Source organism: Leucoraja erinacea, chromosome 13 (genome assembly GCF_028641065.1).
Source record: "Leucoraja erinacea ecotype New England chromosome 13, Leri_hhj_1, whole genome shotgun sequence".
Lineage (NCBI taxonomy): Eukaryota > Metazoa > Chordata > Chondrichthyes > Rajiformes > Rajidae > Leucoraja > Leucoraja erinaceus.
This window is the reverse complement of record NC_073389.1, coordinates 45,596,706-45,620,403: the sequence shown is the minus strand read 5'-3', so window position 1 is coordinate 45,620,403 and position 23,698 is coordinate 45,596,706. Positions and strand designations below refer to the sequence as shown.

General features: G+C 44.8%; 1 protein-coding gene across 1 annotated transcript; it reads left to right on the top strand.

The window, feature by feature from the left end:
• The first annotated feature begins 3,128 nt into the window (after positions 1 to 3,128).
• LOC129702990 (interferon-induced GTP-binding protein Mx3-like) lies at positions 3,129 to 23,685 on the top strand. The gene is made up of 8 exons (XM_055645126.1): positions 3,129 to 3,352; positions 4,103 to 4,181; positions 9,263 to 9,385; positions 10,533 to 10,677; positions 12,407 to 12,565; positions 13,523 to 13,599; positions 19,201 to 19,401; positions 21,413 to 23,685. Exons 1-8 carry the CDS (start codon positions 3,213 to 3,215, stop codon positions 21,638 to 21,640), a joined length of 1,152 nt encoding a protein of 383 aa, XP_055501101.1. The 5' UTR covers positions 3,129 to 3,212; the 3' UTR covers positions 21,641 to 23,685.
• The last annotated feature ends 13 nt before the right edge of the window (positions 23,686 to 23,698 follow it).

Here is a 23,698-nt window from a genome sequence, read left to right as displayed (position 1 = left end):
TCTATCTCTGCTTTTAAAAAATCCCTTGCATTTGCTATAAGCCGTTGTATAATTCAAGGATTAAATAAAATAAAGGCTTCTACTTCTTTCTCTTGTGTATTCATCTAACTTCTCCTTCAACTTGTATGTCAACCACAAACCACCTTGTGATAGTTGCTTCAAACGTTTTCTCTCCATTCCTGCTCTCCTCAAAGTTAATCTTTGGACCCTGTTGCAGCAGGGAATTTTGTGTTGTTCCCGTACCCTGAATCTGGCTTTACTTGGGGCCCAGCTGAGAAATATGAGGTGCTGTTCCTCCAATTTGTGCTGGGTAGTCTTTTCAAATGAGGCAGAGGTTCACTTCCACTGCCTCCAACCTCATCTACTGTATCTGCTGTTCCAGGTGTGGACTCCTATATATCGGTGAGACCAAGCACAGGCTTGGCATTTGCTTCCTGAACACATCCGCTAAGTTTGCCTAAACCTACCTGATCTCCCGGTTGCTAACACTTTTACTCCCCCTCCCATTCCCAATCCGACCTTTCTGTCCTGGGCCTCCTCATTGTCGGAGTGAGGCCCAGCACAAATTGGGGGATCAAAGCCTCATATTTCACTTGGGCAGCTTTCACCCCAGCAGTATGAATTTTGACTTCACTAACTTTAAGTCACCCTTCCTTTCCCTCTCTATCCTTCCCTCCCCCTTCCCAGTTCTCTGACCAGTCTGACGGTCCCTCTGAATACTTTGTGTCTCTATTTGTTTTGTTGTCACCTTCACGTAGGTAACAACGATCTTTCAACATTTCCCTTGATCTGCATCTCTTTTGATCTTTTACACTTCCTTATCTCTGTAACTCCCACTCCCCTGACTCTGAAGAAGGGTCTCGAGCTGAAACGTCATTCCTTCTCTCCAGAGATGCTGCCTGTCCTGCTGAGTTACTCAAGTATTTGTGTCTATCTTCGGTGTAAACCAGCATCTGCAGTTCTCCTACACAACCCTATTTCCTGAGCAATTTTATTGCCCTCAACTTAGCGTACAACCCCCCCAATGTTTATTTTAACTAAACTAGCTATGTTGTGGAACCTAAACACCATGATGAATCTATTTACTGCCTCACTAACATCCTTGGGTACCATGCGTTGGCCATTTTTACCATCATACTTCCTCCGTCTGTAAGCTCGATGGTTCAACACATTACAAACTATTCATTTTCTCCGATAATGTCTCAGTGTACTACAGCTATATACTTGTACCCGATATGCTCATCTAAAATGTATCTTTTAAGATTAGAGATACAGCGCAGAAACAGACCCTTCGGCCCACCAAGCCCACGCCGAACAGCGATCCCCGCGCGTTAACACTATTCACGCACATTAACACGGCATGTTTGTGATCTGGAACCAGTTAAAGACTGCGCTAGAAAATGCAGCATAGTCTGAAAAAGGGTTCCGATCCGAAACGTCACCCATCCATTTTCTCCAGAGATAGAAACATAGAAACGAAGAAAATAGGTGCAGGAGTAGGCCATTCGGCCCTTCGAGCCTGCACCGCCATTCAATATGATCTTGGCTGATCATCCAACTCAGTATCCCGTACCTGCCTTCTCTCCATACCCCCTGATCCCTTTAGCCACAAGGGCCACATCTAACTTCCTCTTAAATATAGCCAATGAACTGGCCTCAACTACCTTCTGTGGCAGAGAGTTCCAGAGATTCACAACTCTCTGTGTGAAAAATCTTTTCCCATCTCGGTCCTAAAGGATTTCCCCTCTATCCTTAAGCTGTGACCCCTTGTCCTGGACTTCCCCAACATCGGGAACAATCTTCCTGCATCTAGCCTGTCCAACCCCTTAAGAATTTTGTAAGTTTCTATAAATTCCCCCCTCAATATCCTAAATTCTAGCGAATACAAGCCGAGTCTATCCAGTCTTTCTTGTGAAAGTCCTGACATCCTCAGATTTGGAGACCAAACCTGTACGCAATACTCCAGGTGTTCTCACCAAGACCCTGTACAACTGCAGTAGAACCTCGCTGCTCCTATACTCAAATCCTTTTGCTATGAATGATAACATACCATTAGCTTTCTGACCCACTGCCTAACCCATTGAGTTACTTGATCCCACCACTTGCCACATCTTCCCATCTCCTCCCCTGTCTGCTTTCCGCAGAGACTGCTCCCTCCGTAACTCCCTAGTCAATTCGTCCCTTTCCACCCGAACCACCCCCTCTCCTGGCACTTCATCTTGCAACCGCAGGAAATGCTACACTTGTCGCTTTACCTTCTCCCTCAAGGACCCAAGCAGTCTTTCCAGGTGCGGCAGAGGTTCACCTGCACCTCCTCCAACCTCATCTATTGCATCCTCTGCTCTAGATGTCAGCTGCTCTACATCGGTGAGATCAAGCGTAGGCTTGGCGATAGCTACGCCCACCACTTCCGCTCAGTTTGCAATAACAACCTGATCTCCCGGTGGCTCAGAACTTCAACTCCCCCTCCCATTCCGAATCCGACCTTTCTGTTCTCGGCCTCCTCCATGGCCAGATTGAGGACCGCTATAAATTGGAGAAGCAGCACCTCATATTTCGCTTGGGAAGTTTGCGCCCCAGCAGTATGAACATTGACTTCTATAATTTTAGGTAGTCCCTACTTTCTCCTCCCCTGCGCAGCTCTCCCAGCCCACTGTCTCCACCTCTTCCTTTCTTCTTCCTGCCGCCCCCACCCTCACATCAGTCTGAAAAGGGTCTCGACCCGAAACATTGCCCATTTCCTTTGCTCCATAGATGCATTTCGTTGTCTCTGTACTGTACACTGACAATGACAATTAAAATTGAATCTAAAAAAAAGAAACTAAAATGCTGCCTCACCCGCTGAGTTACTCCAGCATTTTTTGTCTACCACTGTGTTACCCCACACTTTGTGCCTATGTCTGGTAGTCACTATCAAACCCAGATCTCTGGTGCTGTAAGACAGCAACTCTACCCCTGTGCCACCATGACATCCTATTAAAGTGCTTATGTTGTACTGAACTGGATACAAAAAAATGAATTTCACTGTACTTCGGTACATGTGACAAATATAGTTCCATACCATCATCCTTCAAAATTTCCGGCACCACCACCACTAATCACTGGCAGCAAATTAATCCCATCATCTTTCCCTTTTTTCTTTTAAATTTGAAGGTATTTTGACCAAACCTGACCTGGTGGACAAAGGAACAGAGAAAGACGTAGTTGACATTATGAAGAACCTGACAGTAGAGCTGACGAAGGGATACATGATCGTTAAGTGTCGTGGCCAGCACGACATTGATGAAAAGATACCACTGGTGGATGCAATCGCCAAGGAAAAAGCATTTTTTGAAGACCACGAACAATTTGGGTAAATGGTGAAGACTTGCTTTCCATTAAGCGAAGTGTAGATGGCAGATCGTGTAGACGGTAGACACCTGACATACTTAGCACCTCCCAGTTACATGTGCAAACAACCTTCACATCAAGCTGCACCAAATAGTCACCTTGCCGACCCAGGACAACATGCACCATTGAGTCAAACTTCACACCCAAGTTTGGTTTAGTGAGGGATACAGCGAGGAAAAAGGCCCTTCGGCCCACCGTGTCAGCACTGACCAGCAATCCCTGCAAATTAACACTGCCCTGCACACGAGGGACAATCTACATTTATATCAAGCCAATTAACCTGCAAACCTGTATGTCTTTGGAGTGTGGGAGGAAACCCATGCCGGTCACGGGGAGAACGTACAAACTCCGTACAGAAAAGCACCTGTAGTCGGGGTTGAACCTGGGTCTCATAAGGTCATAAGTGATCGGAGCAGAAATGGGCCATTCGGCCCATCAAGTCTACTCCGCCATTCAATCATGGCTGATCTATCTCTCTCCTAACCTGATTCTCCTGCTTTTTCTCCATAATCCCTGACACCCGGCGGGTCTCTGGCGCTGCAAGGCAACAACTCTATCGCTGCACCACAGTGCCGTCCTCGGAAGTTCGCTTTGCATCAACTTTGCATCACATTGTTTTCCGTGTAAAATTGTTTGATTGTTATTTTGTCAATATCATGTAATGTTTCAGCCTTGACCAAGGTATTCTCTTTTTCACTATTTCAATAACTAGGCCACTTTTGGAGGAAGGAAAGGCAGGCATCCCAAATTTGGCTGTTCGGCTTACAAAGGAACTGGTCAACCACATTAATGTAAGTTTTACTTTAAAAAAACAACCTCCATTTTCATTGATGTCAGGGTTGTGCTGATCAGCTGCATTTTAAAGTAATTCAGCAATGTTCGTCTTGAGGCCTCTCAGTAACATTTGGATATATACAAATACAAGGTGTGGTTATGGGAGCGCGCATGCAGGGCTCTCGCGTAACTTTTTTTCTCTGTTGCCAGCCGGGCAACCTTGGCAGCTTTTTAGGTTGCCAAAAGACAGTTTAGGTGGTCATTTAAGACGGCTTGCGTGACTCGTGCGATAATGTGCTCGGACGAAGTGCGTAGTTACCAGTCGGAATTATACTCAATGAAGCATTCACATATTATTTCTGCTTCAAATAAAGTCACAAACTAAACATTCACCAATCAAGACATGATATATCCCACAATGACATGCAGCAAAATTATAAGATAGTATCTCAACTCTTTTTACACATTGCAGTTAATGCAATTTCTATTAGTTCTTTCCACTTCCAAACAAAAATGTGGTTGGATTATTCAGCGTATGATCAACCTGTATCAATAAATTCTGGACCATGGTAACATATATGCATACGTACAGTTGTGATTGTTGCTCATTGAATAACAGTACTGATACTCTATATTAAGAGCATTGATTTGCCGTTAAAATGGATTCTGTAATACCGTGTCAACGGTAGCAGTGACAATTAAACACTGCGGTTTTAATGTTTCACGTGTTCACAATATAATGAATCCATCTTTATGGATTAAAACAAATAATAACATTGGGAATTAAAACACATTTGATTGCATTCCGTTATCAAACATAGTCAATGTTCGCTCTGAAGACATTTCCAGGACAATAGGGTCAGGGAGGGGTGTGTGTGTGAATCAGTGCGGGGTGGATAGATGGCGGGGGGTGGGGGGGGGGATTAGAAGGCAGTCGGTGTAGAATGGATGGATTGAGGAAGGTGAATTAGTACGTGTTGGTTGAGTAGGTAAAATTGTGAGGGGAGAGCACGGGGGATGTCAGTGGTGTTGAATGGGGGGGGGGGGTTCAGTACGGGATGGATGGGGGTAGACAAAAATGCTGGAGAAACCTAGCGGGTGAGGCAGCATCTATTAGCAATGTCACAAAATTTTGAGATTTTAAAAATCAAGTCTGCAATTTATCCTATCAGATAAAGCATAAAAATACGTTTAATTTGACACCTAATTCACTTTCATATCTCAAGTATTTAAAAAGTTATGGCCATTTTCATACTTGGAAATTAGCATCTTGTTCCCTATTGATTTTCTATGGAGATAACAAAAAAGCTGTGATCGTGGACAGTCAAAAGCCCATAACCTTCTTAAAAATTAAGAGAACTGAATGAAATTTTCAGTTATCATAGATTGAAGCATGCTGAAACAAATATAAAATAATCTTACTTGGATGACCTGAAATTAAAGCATATAATTAGTTAGTTACCTAATTGTAACTAATTACAAACTTCAATTACTAGATCTAAACATCTATCCATTTCTTAATAAATGATTAACATTTTTAAATAGCCTAAGTGTCCAAATAATATTCACAAATAATTCACAATAAAACATGATTTTTAAATCTCATTTACATTAATTTATAGGCCAAATGGAAGGAATTTAGTGTTCAATTGCTGTAAATTAATGTCCATTTAAATCAGCTTTCTAGTGGGTTCCTGTGAACGAGCTGGTTTAGAACGTTCACATTGCGGTAGATTTGTGACCTCAAATGCCCAGAAAAATACTGCGGGATATAATGGGGCTAATAACACAGTGGTAGACAAAACTAATAATAGCTCAAGCGAGGGAATCTTCCAGCGATTTTTCGTTAATAATTAACTAGGCTGAAAAACCACGATTTGAACAGCCTAGGGAAAATCGCGTTTTAAACCCGCCCCCCTCTAAACGGCACCAAAATTGCGCACACGGGCTGGGACAGATTTTCAGCGACGCTTCAGGTAGGCCTTGCAACATACCTACATCTATGGAGCGAAGGAAATAGGCAACTTCTTCAGACTATTCCCCCCATTCTTCTTGAATGGGAGGATCAGTACAGGATGGGGGGGGGGGGGGGGGGTATCAGCGCAGGATGAATGGGAGGGGGTCAGTACAGTGTGGATCGGAGGGTCTGTGCAGGATGAATGGGGGATCACTACAGGATGAATGAGGGGAAGGTGCAGGGTAAATGGAGGGTGGGTCAGTACGGGATGAATGCATGGATTAGTACAGGATGGATGGGGGAATCAGTGTAGGATGGATGGAAGAAGTGCAGGATGGATGGGAAAGGGGTAAGTACAGGATGAATTGGGGAACCAGTGTAGGATGGATGGTGGGGGGGCGGGGTAGCAAGAGAATTAATGCGAGGTGGATAGGGTGATCAGCGCAGGATGAATAGATTGGGGCGGGGGGGGGGGGGGAAGATGGGGAGGGGAGCAAGGGATGTCAGTGAGGACTGAATAGAGGCGGGAATGGGGATCAGTGTGGGATGGAGAGGAGGGGTCCCAGGATAAGGGGGGGGGTGGAGGGGTAGGGAAAGATACTAGGTTGCGACCCTTCCTCACCCCGCACCTAGTATCTTTCCCATGCAATACAGCCATCACCGCCGACACAAAACATCGCGTTCCTTTTCTCCAGAGATGCTGCCTGACCTGCAGAGTTACTCCAGTTTTTTGTGTCTATCTTCGGTACAAACCAGTATCTGGTTGCCAAGCCGGGCAAAATGGCTCGGTGTTTAGGTTGCCCGGCGGCGCTTTGAGTAGTCTGTATGGCACCCCCGGGCAACCATTAATTTCGAGCCCTGGCATGGGCCCTAGCTATGCATGCCTCTTTGTAGGGTACGTCGAAGAATCCTTGTTCGAGATGTACCGTGTCCCTATCCCCGAACTCTACCTCCGCTACATTGACTGCATTAGTGCTACCTCCTGCACCCACACACAACTCACTGACTTCATCCATTTCACCACTAACTTCCATTCAGCACTCAAATACACCTGGACCATTTCCAACATTTCCCTACCATTTCTTGACCTCAGTCTCTCCATCGTAGGTGATAGACTCCTGACCGACATCCACTATAAACCCACTGACTCCCTTGGCTATCTGGACTACACTTGCACCCTGCTTCCTGTAAGGACCATCCCCTACTCCCAATTCGTCCGTCTAGGCCGCATCTGCACCCAGGAGGAGGTGTTCCACACCAGGGCATCGGAGATGACCTCATTCTTCAGGGAACGGAGGTTCCCCTCTTCTACCATAGATGAGGTTCTCACCAGGGGTCTCTTCTATACTCCGTGACTCTACTCTCACTCTCCATTGCCCCCACTCGTAGCAAGGGCAGAGTCCCCCTTATTTACACCTCTAATTTCAGGTAGTCCTTAAGGGCCTGTCCCACTTACGTGTCCTTGGCACGCAATTTAGCGACCTTGTGGTTGCGTTGAGGTATATGGGCATCGTATGGCTTCGTGGTGTCGGTCCCACTGAGAAGCGGGGAGGGGTATGGAGTTGTGCGCGACATCGCGCGGGACTCCAAAATTTTTGTATTGAAGGAAATCTTCGCCCGCCAACGGCCTGTCGCGTAACTGACGGCCAAATTGGGACAGGACCCTGTCGCGATACAACGTTTCACCTTCAACAGAGGCAGAAGCAGGCAAACGATTGCCGAGCTGACGGGACTCACGGCTGTTGCAGTCCGGATCCGCCCCCAATTCTACTCCCAGGGCGAGGCTAAGAAAATTGAAGATAGACACAATATGCTGGAGTAACTCAGCGGGACTGGCAGCATCTCTGGATGGAAGCAATGGGTGACGTTTCGGGTCAAGACCCTTCTTTCAGACTGAAGAAGTCTCGACACGAAACGTCACCCATTACTTCTCTCCAGAGATGCTGCCGGTCCCGCTGAGTTACTCCAGCATTTTCCGTCCATCTTCAAATGACGTCAAGCGCTCCAGATGGCTGTGCGGTCGAATGAAGTCCCGCGCGACCTTCGCTGGACCGTCACGCCTCAACATGACCACGACGTCCGTAATTAGCATGCCAAGGGCACATAAATGGGACAGGTCCTTCACTTTCTCATCCTCTTCTCAGCTCTCCCTCAGCTCCTCCTCTTCCTTTATTCTTAAAGTCCCCGTCCCAGTTCTTAAAGTCCCCGTCCCAGTACTCCAGTTTCATCCCACATCCCAAAGACGGGCATGTTTATAGATTAATCAGTCTCAGGAAATTGCCCCCAGTGTGGGGAGTGGATGAGAAAGTGAGATAACGTGGAAGTAGTGTGGACGGGCGGTCGATGGTCGGCATAGACTCGGTGGGCCAAAGGGCCTGTTGCCATGCTGTATCGCTAAACTCAACTAAACATAGTTCCTTAGCACTGAGATATTGTTGCAGTCCAAAGATGCCATCTTTCAAATGAGATCTTAAAACAAGTGGACAGGTTCATAGGTGAGTTACAGTAAGTATTACTCTCCAAAGTTGAGTTTCATTTCATGATACAGCACGGAAACCGGCCCCTTGGCCCACTGAGTCTGCACCAACCAGCGATCCCCCCAAATTTACACTCATACACATACACTGGGAAAATGTTTAATTTATACCAAGCAAATTAACCTACAAACCTTCACGTCTTTGGAGTGTGGGAGGAAACCGAAGATGTGGGAGAAAAACCCACGCAGATCGTAGGGAGAATGTACAAACTCCGTACAGACAGCACCCACAGTCAGGTTCGACCCTGGGCCTCTGGTGCTGTAAGGCAGCAACTCTACCGCTACGCCACCGTGGTGCCCTAAGTTCTAGACAGCATTTATCCCTCAGTTCCAATAGATTGCTGACGTGCGATAATTGTTGTTTTGTTTCTTCTGAATTTTTGTTTTGTTTTGAATCTTTGTTCAAATGTACTGCATTGACATTTAAAACTTTCTGGGTTAGCTCTTGACCGTGGAAGGCTCTGTAATAGATACGTAGGTATTGGTCTTCCTTCAGAGGAAAGGAATGGTGGTATAAGCTGCGAAGTAAATTGCAGTGTTGAGCACCGGAATCGGCAGACATTCAAAATAGTGACCCTGATGATGACTTAATCTGTCTTTTCAAGAAATCGTTGCCTCACTTGCGAAATGAAATAGAAACCAAGTTGAACCAGTCGTTGCAATCCCTCAAGAAGTACAGCCACGCAGTCCCCGCTTCTTACTCAGAGCAAATAACATTCTTAATCGAGGTAAGGCCCTCTCTGTGTTTAGTCTGTTTTGTTCCACAGCAACAGGGGGTAAGCAAGGCTGGAACCGTGTACAGCCTGCCATTTCATTCCCCTGCATCGAAGGGCAGGTTCGCTGCCAAAAGTTACATTTCAGGTCTAATTTCAAATCACTGGAATGACCAAAGGATGGGAATGAACAGAATTCAAAGTGGGTTTCAATGAGATTTCCCCCACCTTCCCTCCCTCAGACATCTAAACTCCAGCGAGTACAGGCCCAGAGCCATCAAACGCTAACATTTGGTTACACATCGAAAGTATGTCAAAACGGTGTCACGTTGAAAGTGGCCCCGTTTCTGGTGATTTTCCCCCCTGGGTGTAGTTCAACATTCTGCCCCTGCATGTGGTCCAAGCTGTTATTGAAAATACTGAAAATACAGCCCTGCGCCTTCCCGTCTTGATCTCCCTCAGATTCCGGGAGTGGAAATACTGACCACCATCACCTACTCCAGCACAATGTTCCAGGTTCATAAGCTATCAAGAGTGCTTTATTGCCACATGTCCCAGATAGGACAATGAAATTCTTACTTGCAGCAGCACAACAGAAAATGTGAACATAATAATAAATGAGAAGAAAAATGTTCAGTGCGTGTATACACACATATAAAAAAACAAATAAATAATAATGGTAATAGTTATAGCAGCAAAATTAGGCCATTCGGCCCATCAAGTCTACTCCAACATTCAATCATGGCTCATCTCTCTCTTCTAACTAATCCCATTCTCCTGCCCTCTCCCCATAACCCCCTCATCCTTCTTAACTCCAGTGCATACAGACCCAGTGCCTGGAAAACATGGATAGGTGATGTTTTTGGGTCGGGACCCAGGGGAAGACACAAAATGCTGGAGTAACTCAACGGGTCGGACAGCATCCCTGGAGAACGTGGATAAATGATGTTCCAGGTTGAGACGAAAGGGTCCCAACCCGAAGATTCACCTATCCACGTTCTCCACAGATGCTGACTGACCTGCTGAGTTAGTCCAGCACTTTGTGTCTTTCCTCGGTAAAACAGCATCTGCAGTTCCTTGTTTCTTCATTGGTTTTTATTGGTTAATGTTTTTCTACATGCATGTGCTGATAACTTCACAAAACCTGTGATTTAATTGCCAGAAAATTAACAGCTTCTGCAGCCACATAAAAAATCTGACCATGGGGGAGGAACCTCAGGACATGGTAGATGGCGTGCGGTACATCACCGTAGTACGAAATGAGTTTGATGAATGGAACACATTCCTGAACAAATGTGTGTCAAAATGTGAGCATAAATATATATTGATTGACTAATGCTTTATTGTCACATGTACTTGGTACAGTGAGATTCTTCGTTTACGTACGGTGGAAGTATGCAAGAGTCGCCACGTAAAGGGGGCGCCAACAATGTTGCAGAAGTATTCAATATGTCCCTCTTCCATGTCCCCCCTTCCCCCCCACCCAGTCCCTCTGTTCTCAGCGGTACTGACCCACTCCGGGTCCCTCTTTGTTCTTGCCCCCCCTCCCCCACACTAGTTCCTCTTCGATTTGGCAGCCTTCCCCCCATGCCGTGTCCCTCGTTGTTTTTTGGTGCCCCCCCCCCCCCCAAGCTGGGTCCCTCTTTGTTTAGTTCAGAGATACAGCGCAGAAACAGGCCCCACCGAGTCGGCGAGGCCCAGTGATTCTCGGGCATCAACGCTGTCCTACGCATACACTAGGTACAATTTACACCTGTGCCAAGCCAATTAACCTCCAAACCTGCACGCCTTTGGAGTGTGGGAGGAAACCGGAGGTCTCGGAGAAAATCCACGCAGGTCATGGGGAGAACATACAAAACCCGGTACAGACAACACCCATAGTCGCGATTCATCCCGGGTCTCCGATGCTGCGTCCGCTAAAAGGCAGCAACTCTACAATTGCGCCAATATGCTGCCCGAGAACCGTTATTTCTCTGCAGCCCCCCCCCCCCCCCCCCCCCACCCACCCACCCGCCAGGTCCCTCTTTGTTCTCAGCAGCATATCTTCCACCGACAGGTGGCACTCGTACGGGCAACGGCTTTCTGACGGACCCTCACTCTCTCCAACGCCCCTCTCACTCGTCAACATCACTCCTCGATCTGCTGGCAGTTGGGCCCGTCTTAATAACCATTTCTAGCGACACCTGGTGGTGGATCCATGTAATCGAACCCTCGCGATTGGCTGGAGAAGTCACATGAGCGCGATAATTTTATTTGCGGGCTTTTTGCTGCAACGAGCATTCTAGCGCCACGCGTGTGGAATCAACATCGTGTATTTGGCTGTCTTTAGCGACTCGGGTAACTTCGTTATTTTCGTTCTCAAAATAAAACTTTTATTTACCCACCGTCTTGACTCGCCAAACCATCTTATGTATTGTTGTTCCTTCCAGGCTTGGCATGTCTCATTGTGCTCTTGAGGTCTGTGTTAACCAGTACAGCTTGTTCCATGCGTGGAAAGGATCGGTAGATGCTGGTTTCCACCAGACATGGGCACAAAGTGCTGGAGTAACTCATTGGGTCAGGCAGTATCTCTGGAGAAAATGGATGGGTGTCGTTTCGGATCGGAACACTTCTTCAGACTATGCTGCATTATCTAGCGCAGTCTTTAACTGATCCCAGATCACAAACATGCTGTGGTGAATGGTAGGGTTTTGGGGAGTGTTGTGGAACAGTGGGAGCTAGGAGTGCACGTGTGTAGTTCCCTGAAAGTGGCAACACTGGTAGATAGGATTTTCAAGAAGGCTTTCGGTACATTGGCCTTTATCAGTCAGGGTATTAAGCATAGAAATTGGGATATTATGTTGCAGTGGTATGATGTCTGGGTGAGGGTGCAGTTGTAGTATTGGATTCAGTCTCGGTCACCTTACCATAAGAAGGATTTTGTTCAGCTGGAAAGAGTGCAGAGAGTGCCTGACTATGGCATTGCCATCAAATGCATGATTGGAAAAGAATAGATTTTATTAAGTTATACTTTTTTCTTTTCTTTTGCTCTATCAGTTAAAAATCACATGAAACTTGTAGTTCTCCAATATGAAAGCTCATACCGTGGAAGAGAGCTGCCGGGGTTTGTCAACTACAATACCTTTGAATCCTTCATTAAGGAAGAGGTCTCTACACTGGAAGAACCAGCAATTACGAAACTGAAGACAATCACAGGTATGTGGCTGCTATGCGTAAGGTGTACTTCTTTGAATTGCAAGAACTCTGGGCACCCAAGCAGGAACATTCATTCAAGGTAATGGATACTTCAGGCTTAAGCCTGTGACAATGAGTGTATTGTAATTCATCACCATATCCACAGCAAAAAGCCTAAATGATTGTCTTGTTAAACTAAAGATAGACATAAATGTTGGAGTAACTCAGTGAGACAGGTAGCATCTCTGGATAGAAGGAATGCATAGGACAGGTTTGGAGGGATATGGACCAAGAGCAGGGAGGTGTGACTAGTGTAGCTGGGACACGTTCAATGGTGTGGGCAAGTTGGTCTGAAGGGCCTGTTTCCACACTGTAACATTCTATGACTATGAATAGGTGACATTTCAGGTCGTTAAACTATCCTTGTATGAAACATTCGCAAAAAAGTGAAAAGCTTTTTTTGTTCCGTGTTATCCAGTCATTAAAAAGACAACGCATGATTACAATCATGCCATCCACAGTGTGTAGATAGAGGGTAAAGGGTATAACGATGAGTGCAAGGTAAAGTCCAGTAAAGTACAATTAAAGATATTTTTACGGTCTGTATCGGGGATAGATGGGAGCACAGGACCACTCTATTTGGTGGGAGATTGGTTCGATAGCTTGATAACAGCTGGGAACAAACTGCCCCTGAATCTGGAGGTGTGCGTTTTCAAACTTCTGTACATCTTGCTCGATGGGAAAGGGGAGAAGAGGGAGTGACTGTGGTTGGATACTTTGTCACTTGTGTAGGAAAGAATTGCAGATGCTGGATTAGACCGAAGATAGAATTTGTTCTCACCGCACCCTAATTCCCCCCCCCCCCCCCCCCCCCCCCCCCCCCCCCCCCCCCCCATTTCCCCACCCTCACTGTGGTTCCCCACATTGTCTTAACTTGGTTCTAGTTGCATGTGCGATATCGTCTTTTTACTATTGCAGATATCACAAGGGATATTTTTATGGTCGTTGCCGAGCAACATTTCAGTGCCTTTAGTAACCTGTTCAAAGCTGCCAAGGTACAGTACACGAACCTTCTGCCTTTCGGTAATGGTGTTTTGGGGTTTATAGACAATAGGTGCAGGAGTAGGCCATTCAGCCCTTCGAGTCAGCACTGCCATTCAATGTGTTTATGGCTGATCATCCACAATCAGTACCCCGTTCCTGCATTCTCCCCATATCCTGTGACTACGCTATCTTTAAGAGCTCTATCTAACACTCTCTTGAAAGCATCCAGAGAACCAGCCTCCACTGCCTTCTGAGGTTCACAACTCTCTGTGTGAAAACGTTTTTCCTTATCTCGTTTGTAATGGCTTACCCCTTATTCTAAAAATGTGGACCCAACATCGGGATCATGTTTCATGGCTCCAAACACTTAATAATCTTTTATGTTTCAAAAAGATATCCTCTCGTCCTAAATTCCAGAGTACACAAGCCCAGCCACTCCATTCTATCAACATATAACAGTCCTGCCATCCCGGAAATTAACCTGGTGAACCTACGCTGCACTCCCTCAATAGCAAGATTGTTCTTCCTCAAATTTGGAGACCAAAACTGCACACAATACTCCAGCTGTGGTCTCACGGGGGCCATGTACAACTGCAGAAGGTCCTCTTTGCTCCTATACTCGACTCCTCGTGTTATAAAGACCAACATGCCATTAGTATTCTTCACTGCCTGCTGTACCTGCATGCTTACTTTCAGAGACAGATTAACAAGGACCCCCAGATCCCGTTGTACTTCCCTTTTTCCCAATTTAACACCATTTCAACATTAATCTGCCTTCCTGTTTTTGCCAACAAAGTGGATAACCTCACATTTATCCACATTGAACTGCATCTGCCGACTCACCCAACCTATCCAAGTCCAAGTCGCCCTGCATCATCATAGCATCCTCTTCACAGTTCATACTGCCACCCAATTTTTTGTCATCTGCAAATTGGCTAATGTTACTTTTGATCCCTTCATCTAGATCATTAATGTATATGGTAAATAGCTGTGGTCCTTGTGGTACCCCACTAGTCACTGCCTGCCATTCTGAAAGGGACCCGTTAATTCCTATGCTTTGTTTCCTGTCTGCCAACCAATTTTCTATCCATGTCAGCACTCTACTCCCAATACCATGTGCTCTAATTTTGCCCACTAATCTCCTATGTGGGACCTTATCAAATGCTTTTTGAAAGTCCAGGTACACTACATCCACCGGCTCTCCCTTGTCCATTTTCTTAGTTGCATCCTCAAAAAATTCCAAAAGATTAGTTAAGCATGATATCCCCTTTGTAAATCCATGCTGACTCGGACCGATCGCACGACTGCTATCCAAATGTGCTGCTATTTCATCTTTTATAATTGACTCCAGCATCTTCCCCACCACTGATGCCATGCTAACTGGTCTATAATTCCCTGTTTTTCTCCTCTGCCTTACTTAAAAAGTGGGATAACATTAGCTACCCTCCAATCCATAGGAACTGATCCAAAATCTATAGAACATTGGAAAATGATCACGAATGCGTCCACAATTTCCAGCGCCATCTCCTTAAGTACCCTTAGGTTTAATATTGTCAGGTGAAAGATGTAACCTTTGGCTTGCAAGTTATCCAAACAGATCTGATATACATAAATACAATCAAGTCTCATTCAAGTAAGACTTCAGGAAGGTGAATCCACACCACCAAGTCAGGATGGTGTGTGACACTAATATAAAATCTGCAGGCAAGGATGAACTCCTATACCTATTGGTCATGTCCTTTTTAGTTTAGTTTAGAGTGGAAAAAGGCATTTTGACCCACCGAGTCCGCACCGACAAACAATCCCCGCACATTAACACTACCCTACACACACTAGGGACAATTTTACATGTATACCAAAGCAATTAACCTACAAACCTGTACGCCTTTGGATTGTGGGAGGAAACCGAAGATCTCGGAGAAAACCACACAGTTTTCTCGGGGAGAACATACAAACTCCGTACAGACAGCGCCCATAGTCAGGATCGAACCCAGGTCTCTGGCGCTGTAAGGCAGTAGCTCTACTGCTATGCCACCGTGCCACTTTAAACCTAAGGTTTTTGTGGCAGGTTGTGGGATTGGGAGGTGCTGTTAGAATTGCCTGGGCAAGTAACTAGCACATTTTGTAGGTGGTAGTTTGGTAGTTTCATGGAGCCCAAAGCCATTTTGGACTCTAAACTTGCCCACCAGAATAAGAGTATAGATGTTATAGCTGTAGAAGATGCTGATGAAGCCAAAGTTGGAGTACTGTGTTCTGTGTTGTTAAGCCGGAAACAGTGCAGAACAGTATGAGGATGGTGCCAGGACTTGAGGGCCTGAACTGTAGGGAGAGTTTGGACGGGCTAGGGCTGTATTCCTTGGGAGTGTAGGTCAATGCGAGGTGATCTTAAAGAGGTGTATGGGATCATTGGGGGAATACAGCTACTACTCAACTTATGTTGGGGGTTACGTTCCGATGAACTCAGAGTAAATCAAAAATAACGGATGTCGAAAACGCATTTAGTACAATTTGACCACGTGACTAGAAGTGAGGTTCGGCTCGCTGCCGTTGGCAGCGTTTACACCATCGTAAAGTTGAAATATCGTAAGTCGAAGCCTCGTAAATCAGGCAGCATCTGTAGATGGAGCACATGCACAGAGCCTTTTACACTGAGTGGGGAAAGAAAAAGCAGGACATAGGTTTAAGGTGCTGGGGGGAAGATTTAATGGGAATATGAAGGGCAACTTCAGCCACCACCATGCAATTGTGCAGTGAGTAATTCCTAACCATACTTATTTCTCAGACACTCATAGATGTTTTTCTGACACAAAGGGTGGTGGGTAATTGACGTGAGCTGCCAGAAGACTTAGTTGATGTAGAAACATAGAAAATAAGTGCAGGAGGAGGCCATTCGGCCCTTAGAGCCTGCACCGCCATTTAATATGGCTGAACAACCATCTCAGTATCCTGTACCTGCCTTCTCTCCATACCCCCTGATCCCTTTAGCCACAAGGGCCACATCAAACTCCTTCTTAAATATAGCCAATGAACTGGCCTTAACTACAATTCTGTGGCAGAAAAATCCACAGATTCACCACTCTCTGTGTGAAAACATTTTTCTCATCTCTGTACTAAAAGACTTCCCCCTTATCCTTAAACTGTGACCCCTTGTTCTGGACTTCCCCAACATCGGAAACAATCTTCCTAAATCTAGACTGTCTAACCCTTTAAGAATTTGGTAAGTTTCTATAAGATCCCCCCTCAATCTTCTAAATTCTAGCGAGTACAAGCAGAGTCTATCCAGTCTTTCTTCATATGAAAGTCCTGCCATCACAGGAATCAGTCTGGTCAACCTTCTCTGTACTTCCTCTATGACAATAATGTCTTTCCTCAAATTAGGAGACCAAAACTGTACACATTACTCCAGGTGTGGTCTCACCAAGACCCTGTACAACTGCAGTAGAACCTCCCTGCTCCTATACTCAAATCTTTTTGCTATGAATGCTAACTAACCATTCGCCTTCTTCACTGCCTGCTGCACCTGCATGCCTACTTTTAATGACTGGTGTACCATGACACCCAGGTCACGTTGCATCTCCCCTTTTCCTAATCGGCCATCTCAGATAATAGTCAACTTTCCTGTTCTTGCCACCAAAGTGGATAACCTCACATTTGTCCTCATTATATTGCATCTGCCATGCATTTGCCCACTCACCCAGCCTATTCAAGACACTTTGCAGCCTCCTGGCATCCTCCTCACAGCTAACTGCCCCCCAGCTTCGTGTCATCCACAAACGTGGAGATGTTGCATACAATTCCCTTGTCCAAATTATTAATATATATTGTAAATAGTTGGGGTCCCAGCACTGAGCCTTGCGGTACCCCACTAGTCACTGCCTGCCATTCTGAAAAGGACCCGTTTACACCTACTCTTTGCTTCCTGTCTGCCAGCCAGTTCTCCATCCACATCAATACTGAACCCCCAATACCATGTGCTTTAAGTTTTCATACCATCTTATGTGGGACCTTGTCGAAAGCCTTCTGAAAGTCCAGATATAACACATCCACTGGTTCTCCCTTATCCACTCTACTAGTTCCATCCTCGAAAAATTCTATAAGATTCGTCGGACATGATTTACCTTTCGTAAATCCATGCTGACTTTGTCCAATGATTTCACCACTTTCCAAATGTGCTGCTATCCCATCTTTAATAATTGACTTAGCATTTCCCCCATTACCAATGTTAAACTAACTGGTCTGTAATTCCCATTTTATCTCTCCCTCCCTTTTTAAAAAGTGGGGTTACATTAGCTACCCTCCAATCCTCAGGAACTGCTCCAGAATCTAAAGAGTTTTGAAAAAATGATCACTAATGCATCAACTATTTCTGGGGCTACTTCCTTAAGTACTCCGGGATGCAGCTATATAACCCTGGGGATTTATCGGCCTTTAATCCATTCAATTCACCTAACACCACTTCCCGACTAACCTGGATTTCACTCAGCTTCTCCATCTCATTTGACCCCCGGTCCCCTGCTATTTCCGGCAAATTATTTGTGTCTTCCTTAGTGAAGACAGAACCAAAGTAGTTATTCAATTGGTCTGCCATGTCCTTGTTCCCCATGATCACCTGTTTCTGACTGCAAGGGACCTACATTTGTTTTAACTATTTTTTTTCTCTTCACATATCTATAAAAGATTTTGCAGTCAGTTTTAATGTTCCCTGCCAGTTTTCTTTCATAATCTATTTTCCCTTTCCTAGTTAAGCCCTTTGTCCTCCTCAGCTGGACTCTGAATTTTTCCCAGTACTCTGGTAGGCTGCTTTTTTCTGGCTAATTTTTATGCTTCATCTTTTGTTTTGATACTATCCCTGATTTTCCTTGTTATCCACAGATGCACTACCTTCCCTGATTTGTTATTTTGCTAAACTGGGATGAACAATTGTTGTAGTTCATCCATGTGGTCTTTAATGCCTTCCATTGCATATCCACCGTCAACCCTTTAAGAATCAATTGCCAGTCTATGTTGGCCAATTCACGTCTCATACCCTCAAAGTTACCTTTCTTTAAGTTCAGAGCCCTTGTTTCTGAATTAACTATGTCACTCTCCATCCTAATGAAGAACTCAACCATATTATGGTCACTCTTGCCCAAGGGGCCACGCACAACAAGACTGCTAACTAACCCTTCCTCATTACTGAATACCAAGTCTAGAAAAGCCTGCTCTCTCGTTGGTTCCTCTACTTGTTGGTTTAGAAAACTATCCCGCATACATTCCAAGAAATCCTCTTCCTCAGCACCCTGCCATTTGATTTACCCAATCTATATGTAGATTGAAGTCACCCATTATAACTGTTTTACCTTTGTTGCACAAATTTCTAATTTCCTGTTTGATGCCATCCTCAACTCCACTGCTACTGTTAGGTGGCCTGTACACAACTCCCACTAGCATGTTCTGCCCCATAGGAATCAGGTAGAAACTATAACAACATTTAAGACGTTTGGACAGGTACATGGATAGGAAAATTTTAGAGGGATATGGGCCAAGCTCGGGCAGATGGTGTTGGTGTAGATGGGGCACCTTGGTTGGAATGCTCCATGACATATTTGCTCATTTTGTCTTTGTGTGTGCAGGTCAAAATCGGAATTATGAGCAACATGCAAGAAACGGAAGCAGAAAAGTTTCTGCAGGCCCAGATTAAGGTTGAGAGTGTAGTGTATTCTCAAGACCGTCTGTACAGTGACAGCCTTTCTAAAGCAAAAAGCAATTTACCACAAGCTTTTGCAAATGGCAGCATCCAAGAAATGTCGTATCATCTCGAAGCATATTACAAGGTAAATATACTGTGTGTGACACAGCAGCGTATTAATTAGCCACTGCGTGCCGATCATTGGTGGACTGTTCCCTCCTTCCTCCTACTGGGATGATTGATGGAAGAGCGAGAACCAACATGAAGAAACATTGAGCAAAAAGCACAAAGTGACGGAAGAACTCTGTGGATCAGGCAGAATCTGTGGAGGACATGGATAGGTAACGATTCAGGTCAGCGCCTTATTTCAGACTCGAATGAGGAAACATTTGCAGGGGTACGTGGGAAAAGATGGACATGGCGTTCACTCGGAGTGCCCCCCAAAAAAGAGTGGGGCACCAGCAAAGGCTGGATTTGCTTTCTCTGGGATGGAAGTGGCTGAGGAGGGATCTGATAGAGGTATTCAAAATTGTGTAGAAAGTAGGAAACGTTTCTCCATAGCAGAGGTGTCTGCAACTGGAGAACGTGGAGGATGGTCAGATCAAGGAGACCTGCGTTGATATTTTGGGGCATGGTGATATCAGGAGATGTTGGTGTTGGATCTTTTGAATAAGGTGGATAAGTCCCCAGGGTCAGCTGGGACCCAGTCTAGATTATCAAAGGAGGCAAGAGAGGAAATTGCTGGGACCTTCACAGAGAACTTTGTATAACAATAGCTACAGTCAAGGGCCCAGAGGACGGAAGAATAGCCAATGTTGTTCCTTGGTTTAAGATGATCAATATGGGTGATCTAGGGAAAATATAGCCCCGTGCACCTTGCATCAGTGGTAAGGAACTCGTAGGTGAAAATTTGTTGGGATAAGATTTACTCACATTTGTAAAAGCACAAACTTATTGGGAATAGTTAGCATAGCTTTGTGTAGGATAGGTCATGTCTTACAAACCTGATTTGAGCCTTTTGAGGACATGATGAAAATGACTGAGGGCTGGGAGATTGGCATGGATAAAGCATTTGACATGGTCCCTTACAGTAGGAGATTAAGGCTGAGTGGATCCACAGAAATATGGTGGATTCGATCCGATGTTGGCTTGGCTGGAGATGGCATGAGGGTAAACATAGAAAATAGGTGCAGGAGGAGGCCATTCGGCCCTTGGAGCCAGCACTGCCATTCATTGTGATTATGGCTGATCGACCTCTATCAATAACCCGTGCCTGCCTTCCCCTCATATCCCTTGACTCCACTAGCCCCTAGAGTTCTATCTAACTCTCTCGTAAATCCATCCAGTGACTTGGCCTCCACTGCCCTCTGTGGCAGGGAATTCCATAAATACACAATTCTCCAGGTGAAAACGTTTTTTCTCACCTCAGTCTTAAATTTATTCCCCTTTATTCTAAGACTGTGGCCCCTGGTTCTGGACTCGCCCCACATTGGGAAAATGTTTCCTGCTTGTCCAGTCCTTATTTAATTTTATATGTTTCTATAAGAATTCCCCCTCATCCTTCTAAACTCCAGTGAATACAAGCCTAGTCTTTTAAATCTTTCCTCATATGACAGTCCCGCCATCCCAGTAGTGGTGGAGGGATATTATTCTGACTGGAGGTCGATCGCCAGTGGTGTTCCACAGGGGTCGGTACTGTGATCTCTGCGGTGGCGGGCTGATTAATAAGTTTGCAGTTGACACGAAAGTTGGGGGTGCCGCAGATGGAGAGAAGTTGTCAAGGATTGCAGCCGGATATGGATCAGCTGAAAATATGGGCGGGGAAATGAGAGATGGAGTTTAATCCAGGCAGGTGTGATGTGTTGCTCTTTGGGAGATGGAATTTAAGACGAGTGTTCAGTAACAATAAAAGGCAGAACCCTTAGGAGCAATGATGGATTTGACGGCACCAGGCCTGTAAACGCTGGAGTTTAGAAGGATGAATAGTGAAAGGCTTGGATTGAGTGGATGTGGAGAGGATGTTTCCACTAGTGGGAATTAAAGGAGGTTCCTTTAGGAGATGAGGAAGAATGTCTTTAAACAGAGTGTGGTGAATCTGGAATTAATTTTGCTTCCCGTTTCATTATCTTCCTTAATTTTCTGTTCTCAACTCCTAGATTGTCTCTAATCGACTGGCTGACCAGATCCCCATGGTCATACGCTGCTACATTTTAAACGAATTTGCTGACAAACTACGGATAGAGATGCTTCAACTCATCCAAGACAAGGATCACGTCAACGTTTATCTAATGGAAGATGAAGCCACAAAGAGGAAGAGAGATGACCTCAAAAGCAAAATAGACCGATTGAGACAAGCCCAGAGGAAATTGCTTGAATTTGGTTAAATGAGCGTTGAACGAAGGTCACTGAAAACTGTAAAGATATGTTTATATTTTGTTTGCTAATTTTCATATTTCTTGCTAACTTCCGCTCTTGAAGGGATTGAATCCTTACTACAGTTTAGTCTCGGAGTTCACAATCAAATACCAGCGGCCTTTATTCCTGTCTAATTGCGGAATGACAACCTATCCATGGACAGGTACATGGATAGGATAGACTTAGAAGAATATGGACCAAACACAGGCAGGTGGAACTGGTGCAGATGGGACTTGCGGGTCAGCATGGGCAAGTTGGGCCTTTTTCCACATTCTTTGACTATATATTTGCGTTAGAGGAACTTAGGGTATCTCCTCACCCAATTTCCATATTTGTGATCTTCCTCCTGGCTCATGTCCTCTTTCCAGTCAAGGGAATACTTGTTCCCATCCCATCCTGACTGAGATTGGCTAACTCTGGAAAACATGGATTGATTTTAAATTGAAGGAAGGCACAAAATGCTGGAGTAACTCATAGATTCATAGATAATAGGTGCAGGAGTAGGCCATTCGGCCCTTCGAGCCTGCACAGCCATTCAATATGATCATGGCTGATCATCCAACTCAGTATCCTGTACATGCCTTCTCTCCATACCCCATGATCCCTTTAGCCACAAGGGCCACATCTAACTCCCTCTTAAATATAGCCCATGAACTGGCGTCAACTACCTTCTGTGGCAGAGTTCCAGAGATTCACCGGCTAGGCAGCGGCTAGGAAGCATCTCTGGAGTGAAGGAACAGGTGACGAGACCCTCCACCTGAGTGACTGAGTTACTCCAGCATTTTGTGTCCTATTTTTGGTGTAAAACAGTATTTGCAATTCCTTCCTAGATATATTGATCTTAAATTGTCTGGATATTGAGCAGCCTGGTGTGAACTAGTTGAAGCTGCCAAGGAACCTTTAATTGTTTTTTGGTGTATCTTATGTGGAATCTCTTTGCTTAATGGACACACAAGAGATTGATTTTGCACAAAGCTCCTGGCCCGAAACATCTTCTGCTCTTTTCCACAGATGCTGCCTGACCCGCTGGTTTTATTTTTACACTTAGCTAATGTACCCCGGGAATTACATTCCGTATAATTTTTTGAATGTGAGAATGGAATTTAAAGTGTGATTAAATTTAAATTAATTCTAATCACACTATAAAAATGTAATCAAGTTTTAAAACAAATTTGGATTTGACTTGGAAGGAAGTAGATAATTATCAGGTATAGCATTCACAAGGATGCAGAATGGTGGAATTTAGTGTTTGATATGTTTTCTTTGTTACACTGGTAGTTTTTCCTCTGGTGTTGGTTGTTCACATTGCTGAGAGAATGTTTGTTTAAAATATTATTCAACGTAGCTCATAAGGCATTGTAATCTTGCTAAGTTATTTCTAATATATATTGGTTCAGTCGTAGGATAATTGGTAATACATCCATTAGTCCGGTATCAAAAAGAAGCAAACATATTGCTATTATGATTTATTTTGTTTTAAATCCTGCATGGGGGGGAGGGGGGATGCCTTTAACCATGTAGATCTGCTCCACTTGTATGTTAACCAATACTAACGCACAAATGTTACACACCACTATTGTCTATAAACCTGTCCGGGTTTTCATCACACAGACACCTTTAAACTAACGGCACCTGACACAAGCTGCCAGTTGTGATGCAGACACAGTGATGCCGACTTGCTGTGTATCTTTATTATATACCAATAAACCTGTTGGATCTTTACTTTGAGTATGTGCCAGTTGATCTACAAACCACTAGTTGTAAATGCCTAGAGAAAGCTGACCAAGTGATAATAATCCATTTTTAATTATGGGCCTTTGACTCTCAAGGACACCTTACAGATTAAAACAAGCAAATTACAAACATATAAACAAAATGAAACAAAAACAAGAAGTAGTAGGGACAGCAACAACACACAATTCGAAGAGAGAGCAGCGGCAGCTAGTCGCGCCAGTGTTCACTCTCACGTCGGGCAGCCATCTTAGAAACAGAACAATCAAAAACACATTTTAACATGGACATCCACC

What these genes read in the sequence shown, in the direction of transcription:
- LOC129702990 (XM_055645126.1), top strand. Translation starts at nt 3,213, where the DNA reads ATGAAGAACCTGACAGTAGAGCTGACGAAGGGATACATGATCGTTAAG. An exon ending in GAAGACCACGAACAATTTGG is followed by an intron (nt 3,353 to 4,102) that starts GTAAATGGTGAA and finishes TTCAATAACTAG; the next exon opens with GCCACTTTTGGAGGAAGGAA. An exon ending in ATCTCGAAGCATATTACAAG is followed by an intron (nt 19,402 to 21,412) that starts GTAAATATACTG and finishes CTCAACTCCTAG; the next exon opens with ATTGTCTCTAATCGACTGGC.